The sequence below is a fragment of the Miscanthus floridulus genome, chromosome 17, assembly GCF_019320115.1.
Source record: "Miscanthus floridulus cultivar M001 chromosome 17, ASM1932011v1, whole genome shotgun sequence".
NCBI classification, from domain to species: domain Eukaryota; kingdom Viridiplantae; phylum Streptophyta; class Magnoliopsida; order Poales; family Poaceae; genus Miscanthus; species Miscanthus floridulus.
The window spans coordinates 8,131,796-8,143,890 of NC_089596.1; the positions used below are offsets into that span (position 1 = coordinate 8,131,796).

General features: G+C 51.0%; 2 protein-coding genes and 1 pseudogene across 2 annotated transcripts; all 3 read right to left on the bottom strand.

The window, feature by feature from the left end:
• LOC136518635 (putative pentatricopeptide repeat-containing protein At3g28640) lies at window positions 1-2,599 on the bottom strand. Its single transcript, XM_066512309.1, is given in 2 exon segments — window positions 1-2,129; window positions 2,131-2,599. Coding segments are annotated over 2 exon segments (1,524 nt in total). The 5' UTR covers window positions 2,472-2,599; the 3' UTR covers window positions 1-946.
• A 485-nt stretch (window positions 2,600-3,084) lies between these two features.
• Window positions 3,085-6,950, bottom strand: LOC136515162 (pectin acetylesterase 5-like; annotated as a pseudogene).
• Window positions 6,951-8,385: 1,435 nt separating this feature from the next.
• LOC136518965 (putative protein phosphatase 2C 46) lies at window positions 8,386-10,365 on the bottom strand. The gene is made up of 3 exons (XM_066512640.1): window positions 9,172-10,365; window positions 8,674-9,052; window positions 8,386-8,498 (listed from the first exon to the last, which is right to left on the bottom strand). The coding sequence occupies exons 1-3, from the start codon at window positions 10,363-10,365 to the stop codon at window positions 8,386-8,388; spliced, it is 1,686 nt and encodes a 561-aa protein (XP_066368737.1).
• Window positions 10,366-12,095: the final 1,730 nt, after the last annotated feature.

Below are 12,095 nucleotides of genomic sequence, written 5' to 3' on the forward strand. Positions count from 1 at the left end.
TCAACTCTTAGCCCAATTCTGATTCATCTAAAGTCATGGACAGAATGGCAACCATGATTCACACAGAAAAAATGTGAACTGAAATACTGATTTATGGTTGCCATTCTATCTGTGACTTTAGATGAACATCAACCAGTATTTAAATGAACTGGTATCTGAATTCATCTGTTGTTTGTGATGCACAACACGTTTGATCACTTACACAAATACGTTTATGTTTGGCTTGAACACCGTCAGCATCGTTCTGACTGAACTTGGGTCCAACCAGTCTGAATCTGATTCTTTTACACAATTACACCCTAACCATTCCAGAAAGTCTTCCAATCTAATCCTCACGATCATCATTCTAGCAAACTCCAGATGGGCAAAGTGCTCATTCAGCGTGCATAACTTGAACATCAGAAACAAAATTCTAATAACAGTTGCTGCTGCCTGCTGATGGCAGAAAATGGTAGGGAAGAGGCAAACTTAAACCCAAATGGGCATCTGATTGGTCACAGACTGAATTTCTGAACAGGCCAGCTGCATTTCCAGACATCGACCTGGTTGCCGTGGTTTCAACTGATATGTCTATGCTACAGTGCTCAGATGCCTTCACAATGCTTATCTGTGCCAACAGATGCAGATGAAGCAAGGGTTGATTCCTCCTTCACCATTGCGATGGGCTCTTCAAAGGTGAAGACTGTCTGTTACAGACTACAGTGAGTTGGCGTAGATCAGGGAGAGGTGGAGAGGACAACACAGGCTTGTCCGTGCAGAATCTGTCGGTAGACCCATGTCAAAACCACAAGACAATGCCATGGCACCATGTTGCAGGGGCGGCGGCACGAGCACGCCAGCAGCGCAGCCATATCCCCGCCGATGCCCGATCCAAATGACATTGAAATGTCCAAATTTTCCAAAAAAAGTAAACGGCAGATATGTAAAGTATCAGCAGCTTTCTCCGTTACATTCTTGCGAGCATGCAAACAAATTCAATAAATTCTTCTTCCTTTGGTTTCTGCGTCATCTGGTCGGCTAGCAGCCGGAGCACCTCCCAAATCTCAAATCGCCGCGGGTGCGCTTGGTCATCGGCAACGAACGAGCTCACCTCGCCGTCCACCTCCACGGCGCTATACGCGGGGACCTTCTTGATCCCCCGGCTGCCGATCAGCTTCCGCACCCTACGCGCGTCATCCTTGCGGTTGGCATCGAGGTAGATGTTGGACAGCTGCACGTACACGCCCTCATCGGCAGTGCCACCAAGCTTCTCGAGCTCACGCACCGACACCTCCGCCAGCTCGACGTTGCCGTAGCTCCGGCAGCCAGCTAGCACGGAGCCCCACACGGACGCGAGCGGGGCCATCGGCATGGTCTCGACGAGCCCCACCGCGTCCTCGAGCCGCCCGACCCGGCAGAGCATGTCGACCGCGCAGCTATAGTGCTCGTGCCCGGGCATGACGCCGTAGCGGGGCCGCATCTCCCTGAGCAGGCGCAGCCCTTCCTCGACGTTCCCGGCGTGCGCGCACGCGGACAGCGCACCGAGCACGGCGACGCCGTCGGGCCGCACCCCGTCCTCCCGCGCCATCCTGTCCAGGCACGCGACGGCTTCCGCCGCCATCCCGTGCACCGCGAGCGCGCCCACCATGGTGCCCCACACGTAGGCGTTCCGCTCGGGCATGCCGTCGAACACCCGCACCGCCTCTTCCAGGCATCCGCACTTGGCGTACATGCCGACGAGCGCGGACCCGAGGAAGGCGTCGGCGAGGAGCCCCGGCACGGCGCGCTCCACGTAGCGGTGCACCCACGCGCCGAGGTCTAGCGCCCCCGCCTGCGCGCACGCCGCCACGGCCGTGGTCAGCACCATCGCGTCCGGGTCCACCCCGTCGTCGTCGGCGGCGGCGAACATGGCACGGAACACCGCGAGTCCCTCGGCAGGCGCCCCCGCGCGCGCGTACGAGCCGATGAGCAGGTCGTAGTGGATCACCTCACGACGCGGCAGCTCGTCGAACACCCTCCGCGCGAGGTCCGGGCGGGGCGAGTACAGCTGCAGCAGCGCGGTCGTGACGTAGTGGTCGGCCGGGAACAGCGCGTTCCTGACGAGCAGCGCGTGGAGCTGCGGCCCGGCCGCGGAGGGGGAGGAGGGGGTCTGGGGCGGCGTCGAGCGCGGCGGCGGCGGAGAGCGCGAAGGGGAAGGAGAGGTAGTCCGGGGCGGGGAGCGCCGGGGGAGTGGTGGGGGAGAGCATGAGGCGGAGAAGGCGGAGCGCGAGGCGCGGGTGGGCGGGGCACGCGGCGCGGCGGGAGAGCGCGTGGAGGAGCGAGTTGAGCGCGAGCAGGGCGAGATCCGGGTGGCGCGGGAGCAGGCCGGCGGTGACGAGGAGGGCCTGGATGGAGAGGAGCGGCGCGGTTGGGGAGGCGGCGGTGGGGAGGAGGCGGGAGGCGAGGAGCGCGTGGCAGAAGGCGAAGGTGGATTTGGGGATGTACAGGCGCATGCTTGCCTGCTTGTTTTGATCGCAGGGGCAGCGATTCTCATGTTACCGAGGTGCCTGACACCATGGACGGCGGGCCTGAGCTCCTGCTGCGGTCAGGGTACAGAGCGCAGGGTCACGGTCGCAGTGGAATGCGGCTGCTCGGCATCGGTGTTCGGCTGCTCATGTTTTAGATTATTTGAGCATTATTTGAGCTTAGGCCTTGTTTAGATTGCGTACATGAATCAGTATTTGACACCGTAGCACTTTTGTTTATATTTAATAATTATTATTCAATCATGGCCTAACTAGGCTTAAAAGATTCGTCTCGTAATTTACAATCAAACTGTGTAATTAATTTTTTTTATCTACATTTAATACTCTATGTATATGTCCAAAGATTTGATGTGATAGAGAGAGCGAAAAAACTGCAATCTAAACAAGGCCTTATTCTCTCTAACGCTATTGAATCCATCCGAAATCTACTGTAGGCAACCTAACAGCCGAACACGCCATGTTGGTTCATCCTCCAACATCCGTCAGGCCGGGTGCACACATCAGGGTCACTGTCAAGCATCAGTTGAAAATAAACTTGCCAGTAGCATCATCACGGCCTAACGATACAACATGCTTCTTCTAAGTGTAAATGCTCATTGGATGGTTCTAATATCTTTACAACTATACTTTGCATATGTCAAATATATGATTTTCGGGTACCACTTGGTAAAATAAGTTCAAGAAAGGCTAATGATATTTTCTAATTTACAACAAAACCACAGCAAAACAAGAGGCCAAAACTTCATATCTTGAAAGGCCTTGCGAAGACCAAGTTGTGGCACGTCGGGTTGCATGGATATTCGCAATCTATCTCCTTCACTTCTCTTCTGTCAAAGAACCAGTCTCCAACTGCTTCTGCAATGCTCTGTTCCATCAAAAGGGAAAAAAAAAACTAAGATCAGAATGGCAGGCAAAGAATAGCAGAAATGAGATGAAAAGAGTGAGACACAGGATCGTTATCACCGAGTTCATATATGACTGTTACAGCACCTTATTGTTGACTCTGGGGGAAGTTGGAGAATGGAGAGTGCCGAGTCAACGAGTTTAGAGACTGACAGTGAACAAAGCACGAGTTGATATAAAATCCCCAGTCCCTTTCCTGCTTAACTTCACTTATAGCATCATGCAGTTCTTTCCTGAAACCTGTAATTTTTTTTTTGTAATGGGCATGGCAAAACATGACTATGAATGAATTCAGGAAGCTAGATAAGTTAACAAGAAAATGCCATATGCAGGGTGTGCCAACCTTGGAGAATTTCAAGTTGTTCAGAGCTGCACTTGCTAATATCCAATCTGCAGTCTAGCCACGAATGCTGAGGGTCAGATGCTTCTGGAGCCAACGCATGTTGTACCTGGAACATAAATCTTCAAGTACGAGTATGCCGAAACTGATATTTTTAATACAGAAATAGAACAGTCCGAAATTTGATGGATATGGCTAAGAGTACCTGCCAAGCATCATATGCTCGATTAAGAACAAAGACTGGGTTGACAACGTGCTTCACAACTTCACGTGGAAAGAAACACTGGAACACAGTAACAGTATAAGTGGCAGTTTTAGAATATCATACATTCAGCGATGGCAATGAGTGATGATACTATTGTGGCTAATTATTATATATTATTGAAAATTAAGTACTAACCTGGCCCGCCTCCATGTTTGAGTTACAATGTGAAAACCTTTCCCTTAGACCATGAAGGCGCACAACATCACTGTAGAAAGACTGCATTGTCCTTCTCCCAGAAATGTCTTCTCTGTAATTGACGAACAAACCAAGGAATTAGATAGGAACCAAGTACACAGCAAAGTGGTACAATTCCCATTTCCCACTTTTTTTACTTATTTCCAAAGATAATATCTCATCCCTGACTGGTAACAGGAATTTAACAAACATGAAATTTGTTGCTCAGCGACTGGCATTTGAAAATGTTTAAATGAGCTAGTAAGATATATGATTGGTGATGCCTTTAACATAAGGTTTCTGACGTTCAAAAATGCATCTGATTGTTGAAATGGTTTTCGTTGACATTGAAAGTCGTGAGATACAAGTACTTCAGAGTTCAAACTATGGTCCCATTTTCTGGTCTTATAATAACTTCTGGTACTGTCAGATGACAGTACTTGGGCTTCTCTAAACGTCTAAATTAGACTGTTTTGTAATTCTGGCATTTCCTGCCACCAGCAGCTTGTGGAACCTTCATATTATCAAGAGGAGTAGAGTAACTACACATGCATGTGAAAGGATAAACCACACAGCACAGATGACAGATAAATAAATGGCAAAACGTATCAATATCAGTCACAGGATGCTAGAGACATACACATCAAGGAAAAAACCGCCATCTGCGAGACACTTTACCCTAGAATCCTTTGGTAGCAGCGCACGGAAAGAATCACAGTGAATGTAAGTGGCTAGCCCACCAGCAGAGCATCCTGTTAGGAAAGCCTGAAAGCTGGAAATAGAATATCAGCGTCACACTATCAGTACAGTGGTTTATAATTACTTTATATGGGAAAAGATGAAATAAGTAGTATGCAATCAATATATACATTCCTAATGACACCTAGAACTAAACTTGCAAAGTGCTATATAGGAATAAAATCATCAACGTAAAGCATCCAAAATAGTCCTTTAGTAGCTCAAAGACAATGAGTTAATGATAGAGAGACCCTTTCATTGAATGCAAAAGTACATGAGACTAGTACTATTGTAATCCGTACTATTTTTTCTTAAGAAAAAGGAAATCGATTCTACTTGCAAGGAATGACCTGTTTAGCATTTCTGAGCCCCTTAACTACAAGTTCGTTCATAACTGCTTCCCAGATACGCTGGCCTCTGAAGAAGAATCTTGTGCCATTCTGCACAAATTTGCAGAATAAGACTCGTTATACTGACCGAGTATTAAGCAGAATTTGCTGGAAAATAAGCAAATCAGACCTGCAATTCATCTTTTATATTCCCAGAGAATGATGCCCCGTCGCAATACCTTATCTTCACTTTATTCCAGTTGTAAAAGTCTGCAAATTGATAGCAGAGATATTGAGCATATGAATATATTATTGTGCCATAGGAGTAATACAAAAGGATGACTATTTAATTGCTGAAGTAAGGATCAGGAATTAACTGTTTGAAGCGAGAAATTAAGACGGAGTTGAAAGCATGTAAATACTACAGGACTACAGGGGGCGCCTATCTTGTCGAGAAGCAAGGCGATTCATAGTTAACTGGAACTTAAAACACTAGTACAACAATATGAAGTTACATTTCATGAATATTATATCAGATTCCTACATTGTAGTGAAATATGACTTAATTGGTTAATATGCAAAATAGCAACGCTTCTAAAAAAAGTGTAAATCGTACAGTCAAACCTATATGCAGGCACTAGTGCCCAATTCTGAAGACATACTAATGGGTCTAATATTGCAATTTAGACAAAAAAAAAAAACAAGGTAACAAACATCAGAGAGATGGGAAACTTCAATACTGGGATTCTGAGACTTATCATCGCTCAAGATCCCTGTGAACTCAACCTGGCCTTCCATGTACCGGGATGAGCCCAACATCGATCTCTGACGTGAGGCACATGACTTGAGATTACGGCACCAGCCTCCACCCTAAAGGATGCAAAACATAGAGAGGTTAGGGAACAAACAACAAACAACAGACGATTATGTTGTAGTTGTCGTGCATTATGCTTCGCTGCAAAATGGAAAACGCTGCAGTGCTCCTGCATTTTCCTTAGACCTTCACTTTTAAAAAATAGTACCTACCACCACATTGCTACGAAATCCGATGCCTGGAATTGAAATTCACAACGCACGCATTGTCCAAACGAGCTTTGAGACCCAAGGCGCACGGGTTCGTATCAAAACGTGATGTCGATCGAAAACGTCACCTACCTCCAAGTGGATGAGCCAGCTCTGCGATCCACTCCCAGACCCTCTCTGCAGATGGTACCCGGGCGCGCTCCCATCCAAGCACACTGCCAAAAAACAGAGCAGAAACCCGACTCAGATCCCGATGCCGATTCCTGGTCGGAAAGTACTCGCGGTACAGTACGTACGAGTACGAAGTACGAACGAACGGCTGTTCAAAATTTGAAATTGAAATTTCAAAACAAGGGAGTGGGGGGTTGCCGGGAACTCACGCGCGCCCTTCTCGCTGGCGCGGCGGACGAGGGTGAGTCCTACGAGGGCGGGGCCGCGGCGGCCACCGGACGCGGGGAATACTACGGAGGCGTAGCTGGAGAGCGCGAGGAGCAGCGCGACGGCGAAGGTGGCCCCGACGGCGCCGGCCCGGCCGCGGCGCCTCCACCACAGGCGCAGGTGGTGCGAGGCCGGGGCAGGCAGCGCAGCGCAGGATCTGATCGCGACGGCTGGGCTGCAGGCAGGCAGGCAGCAGTGGACTAGTGGAGTGCTTCCAACTGTCCGTTCTTCGTCATTCCCCACCAGCAAAGATTCAAACAAGATGAACACGGAGTATCACTCTAGTTCATCTTTTAAAAAAATCTTTGTATTTTTGGCATAATGGACATAAACCATATAGCTTTTATTAATGATTTTTGGTGATCTCAAGGACGTGGTTTCAGATCTGAGTAGGTTTGTTTATACACGGATGGCGTGTGTGGTGTGCGTGTGTCGAGTGGGCGTGCGTGTGTACGAACAGATGCTACAACTGTACCAGGAGACAATAAAAAAATGATCTGTACTGTACCAACTCAATTTTTTCAATTTAAACCACGTCGATCTCGGTGGGCAACGGCCGGGACACCTGGAAAGATACCTGGCTCCTGGATGGCCCGCTAGCCGATAAAATGCCGGCCCTCCACAGCCACTTCAGTGGGCGCGCGACGTCGGGGACACGGACCTGCGCAGCCGCCTCTAGCGCGGACTCACCGTTGAGGCCACCGCGGAACTCGACCACCTTGAAGAGCTTCTCCAAGAGGTCAGTCTCGATGAAACCCCAAATAAACGCTCCAGCTTCTTTGAAGATGACAGCCACCGCCTCTTGTGTGGAGTCATATACCGAACATCAACACGCGGTGACCATGCATGCCCGTACTACAAATTTGTGTGGACAAGCTTCGCCTCGCCTAGGGTGAAGTTCTTCGGTTGGCTACTGACACAGAACCGAATACAAAGCAGATAATCTTTGGTGCGCAAGAACATCTTGGATGATGCTCGATGTGAGGTATGTGGGCAAGAAGATGAAACTGCAGACCACATCATCATCTCAGGTTGCAGCTTCGTGCGCGGCTTCTGGAGTCGGATTGGCTGGGCGCCGGAGGAGATAGCCAAGACCACTGAACTATGGCAAACCAGACCTCCGACCCGGATGCATCAAAGCGTTGCCCATCCCCTCATCCTACTCTATTGCTGGGAAATATGGAAGCACCGAAACGAGGTCGTCTTCAGTGTGGATCGCCTGATCACCGCCTGCAAGGAAGCTGGGAGTTCATGGAGCTGCCGACTCCCGAAACGAGACACGACAATGGCTGAAAGATGGAGTACCGCCCTTGATATGTAAACGCTCCCCCTCTGTAATGAATTGTCATGAATGTAACCCCAAACTGTAATTGGAGGGCCTAGCCCCTTCCACCCACCGGCCTCCGGGATAAGTGGAATGAAAATCAGGTGGGGATCGATTTGATCCCCCTGTCGTTGACCTAAAAAAAAAATTCAATTTAAACAATAGAGCTCCTTCATTGCCTTACCTACAACTACAAAAATAGTGAAATAGTAGAAACAAGAGAAACTGCCGCCAAAACTTTTTGCTCAAAGAATTAGTCTTTGTTTTTACAGTGTACATTGTAAATCAGTATACTGCATGCTACCACGATTACGCCATGATCAGTATGACAACAACTCTTGAGAAACTTATGATGAGCTCCAAATCTTCCCCTCCAATGAGATGATGATGATGGAGACGTCGTCATGGTACCGCCTCCGGTCGCCTTGCTGAACCTCGAGCAACTCATGGAACCCCATTCCTGCATTCACCATCGCAGAATTTTACATATATAGCTCCATCAGATATACATATACTTAAATACTTCACTAGTTTCTTCATTCAGTTCACTATTACTAGTTTCATTCAACTCCATTCCTGAAGAGTATTCGAGAGAAAAAAAACTCCATTCCTGAAGAGACTCACTAGTCACTCACCGGCTTGGTTGGCGGCGCGGAGGAGGATCTCGTGGCTGAGGTACTTGGCGGGGTCCTCGTCGGGGTAGCTGGCGGTGAAGGCCTCCACCTGCGCCACCACCTCCTCGTTGCTCAGGTAGTCGTAGAGGCCGTCGGAGGCGAGGATCATGAACTTGTCCCGTGGCCCCACGCGGTGGTGCCGGAGGTACGGCCGGCAGCTGATGTACGGCGACGTCCCCACGTACTTCACCCGGAACACCTCCAGCAGAGCCTTGTTCCACCTCGGCTCTTTCAGGTAGCCGGCGCCGAATGCTCTCGTCACCTTCAACGAGCCCTTCACCCTGCCATTCACAATGCAGGTGGGATCATCGGGGTGCTCGCTCCTGATCCTTCTCGCCTCCTGCATGATCATCGACCAAATCAAATTAACCAGCCTATTAAGAAGCAATCATAATGCATGCGTTCAGAGCGAGCAAACAATCAATGGATGATCACCATCGACTGTGTCATGGGAAGCACCTTGTAGACGCTGGTGCTGTGGTCCATGGTGAGCTGCAGCGCGACGAGGTCCCCCATCTCGCACGCGTCGAACTGCCGCTTGATCTCCTCCTTGACGCCGGCGAGGTCGCCGACGAGGGCCCGCGACAGGTCGGGCTCGGCGCGCTGCGCAAGCACGGCGCGGCTGTCGCCGACGTTCATCACGTACACGTCGGCGCCCTTCACCAGCGCCACCAGCACGCACGACCCCATCATCGCCAGCTCCGGGCACTCCGCCGCGCGCGCCTCCGCCTCCGCGAAGTACCCGGCCTCCGTGCTCCTCAGGGCTCGGGCCAGCGCGTCCAGCACGTCGTGGTTACGCGCCCGCGCGCCAGCGCGTCCGTTGCACCGCGCCGCCTCCTCCTCCTCGTCGTCCTCCTCCTCCGCACGCAGCAGCACGCCGTCGAGCTCGCGGCACACGGCCGCGTACAGATGCGCGACGAGGTAGTCGGTGGCGTCGGGCCCGTTGAAGCCGTCGTAGATGCCGACGAACATCCAGCGGTGCTCCTCCGACACCACCACGTGCACCCTGTCCTCCCCGGCCTTCCCGCGAGCCCACTGCACCCTCGCCGCGCCGCCGTCGACGTCCGGCACACCGTTGCCGACTGCCACGGCGTGGTCCTTCCCGCCGCCGGGGGACACGCACGGCCCCGCGCGCAGCACCGATGCGACGGCCCTGCGGAGGCCAGCGAGGAGCGGGCTGGACTTGCAAGACGCCTGCCGCCGCCGGTGCCGCGTGGCGTAGAGGTCCGCGAGGATCTGCTCGTCGGTGCGTGAGGGGAGCCGCGACACCGACGACACGCCCGAGTTCGTCGCAGACGTCGACGTCGACGCGATGCTGCTGCTGCCGCCGTAGCTGTCCAGCGGGCCCGAGTACTGCCGCGGCTGGAGCGTCCGGAACGAGAAGGAGTTGGAGCTGTCGAACGACGACGAGCCGGAGAAGGACGCCCGGTCGCTTAAGAACAAGGAGCCGCCCACCGTGGACTGGTTCGACGGCAGCAGCACGCCGTGGATGCGCCCCTCGCGACCGTCTAAGCTGAGAATGTGGCAGACGCCGGTGCCATCATCCGCTGCCCCTGTCCCCGCCGCATCCGTGTAGTGGTGCGCGTCGTCCGCGGCGTGACCGTCGGCCGGCGCGAAGCAGGGCGTGGCCAGCCTCGCCACGCGGTTGCCCATCGCCGGATCTGGATTGGCATCGGGGAATGTGGCGCCGGTCGGGGAAAAAATGGGCGGCAACAAGCAAAGAAGGAAGGCAAGCTAGGCCGGCGTTGACATTGCTGAAGAGGAGCAAATAAGATTTGTTTATAGAGTTGACCAGGATCTATCTCTTGCATTTGTTTTTATTGTATCTGCGATCAGCTCTTCTTTATCCTCGTAATCCAGGTTGACTTTGATTCTCAGGAGTAAAGAAAAATGGCATTTGCAAGCTTGGAGCTTTGATTCTATATATCTATAGGATCGATAGATTGGGCCGGCGCTCCGGCTCAACGTGTCGTGACGTCCTCTTCTCACATCCTTCATCCATGGCTACTCTGTCCTATTTACATGTGACACTGACATGCCGTGTTTCAATTGCACCCCAAATGGATACACATTCAGCTCGTGAAATTTTCGTATTTTGGTCTCTTTTGAAAACAATTTTTAGAAAAATACCAACGCCAAAACAATTTCTAAAAATAGACCATTTTTAGGCGTCTTAGCACATGACGCCGAGATATGAGGCTCGGCGTCGTGTCACTCCACGCCGAGGTACTGCCACGTCACGGGAGACCGGGGTCGTCGTCGACACGTTGGCGCGTGGGTCCGAGACGTCGGCGTCGTGTCAGCCGACGCCAAGTGCCCAACCTCGGCGCGGTTGGACTGAGCGCCGAGCTCTGGCCCCATCCGGAGCGCGGCCCAGGCGGCCCAACAAAGAACGGTGGCCCAGAAGCTCGGCGTTGGGTCACTTAACGCCGAGACTTCAGACCTCGGCGCGGCCCGACTCAACGCCGAGGTCTGCACCCTTTAGGCCACGCCGAGGCCCCTTCTTCTTCTTCCCTCCCCTCCTCCATTCCCCCACGGCTCCCAAATTCCCCACGGCCCCCACGAAACTCTAACCTCCAAAATCGACCCCCGGTGCCCGGATCTCGTCTCCCGAAGCTTCCTCGAGGTAATGGTCCCTCCCCTCCTCCATTCTATCCGCGTAGATGTGCTTACATTGTCCCTAATCATTTGGAATCATGGTTGTTTGGTGATTTGGTATATTTGTGTTTGCATTTGCAAAATGTATGGCTTAGGATGATTGAGTGCATTGTTGTTTAACTGTTATATGTGATGAACATGTTAGGTTAGTTTGGTTTCTAATTATTTTGGTCATTAGGGTTATTTGTTTATTGTAGGTGTCATTAGGGTTAGTTATTTGTTGGTCATTAGGGTTACTATGTATTTTATTAATTTGTTGGTCATTACATTTCAATTTGTTATGACCAAGGCGTTTTCTTCGTAACGTTAGGATGCCAAGGCGTGGTAAAGCTCGTATTCCAAGGTAATCCCAATGTTTATTCATTATCTGTGCAACAAATAAAAAACCCTAGGTTTAGGTTTGGTTCTCCGTTAATATGACTAAATTCTTTCAATTGTAGCTATGGTCGCCAGAGGGCAAATCCCTACGACCTAAAGCCTCTCCCTGAAGGTGTTCCTCGACCAATATGCTTTTGTGGTGATCCTTGCAAGGTAGACATCTCTGAAGATGAGAAAACATATAGGCAGAGGTACTGGATGTGTCCCAATTATGCATGGGAACCTACAAAGCAACAACGCCGTGCATCGTTTGTGAGGAATTTTTATTTTGTTAATTAATTTTCTTGTGATATTAAGTATTGCTTATTTATTTGTTTTGTAACAATTTGTTTTTCTTGCAGACCGTT

Bases quoted from the DNA above. Each gene is read 5' to 3' on its own strand.
- LOC136518965 (XM_066512640.1), bottom strand. From the start codon at position 10,365: ATGGGCAACCGCGTGGCGAGGCTGGCCACGCCCTGCTTCGCGCCGGCC. The intron at 9,053-9,171 runs GTGCTTCCCATG...ATGATCATGCAG, and splicing joins ACAGCACCAGCGTCTACAAG to GAGGCGAGAAGGATCAGGAG. The intron at 8,499-8,673 runs GTGAGTGACTAG...TGGTGAATGCAG, and splicing joins CCGCGCCGCCAACCAAGCCG to GAATGGGGTTCCATGAGTTG.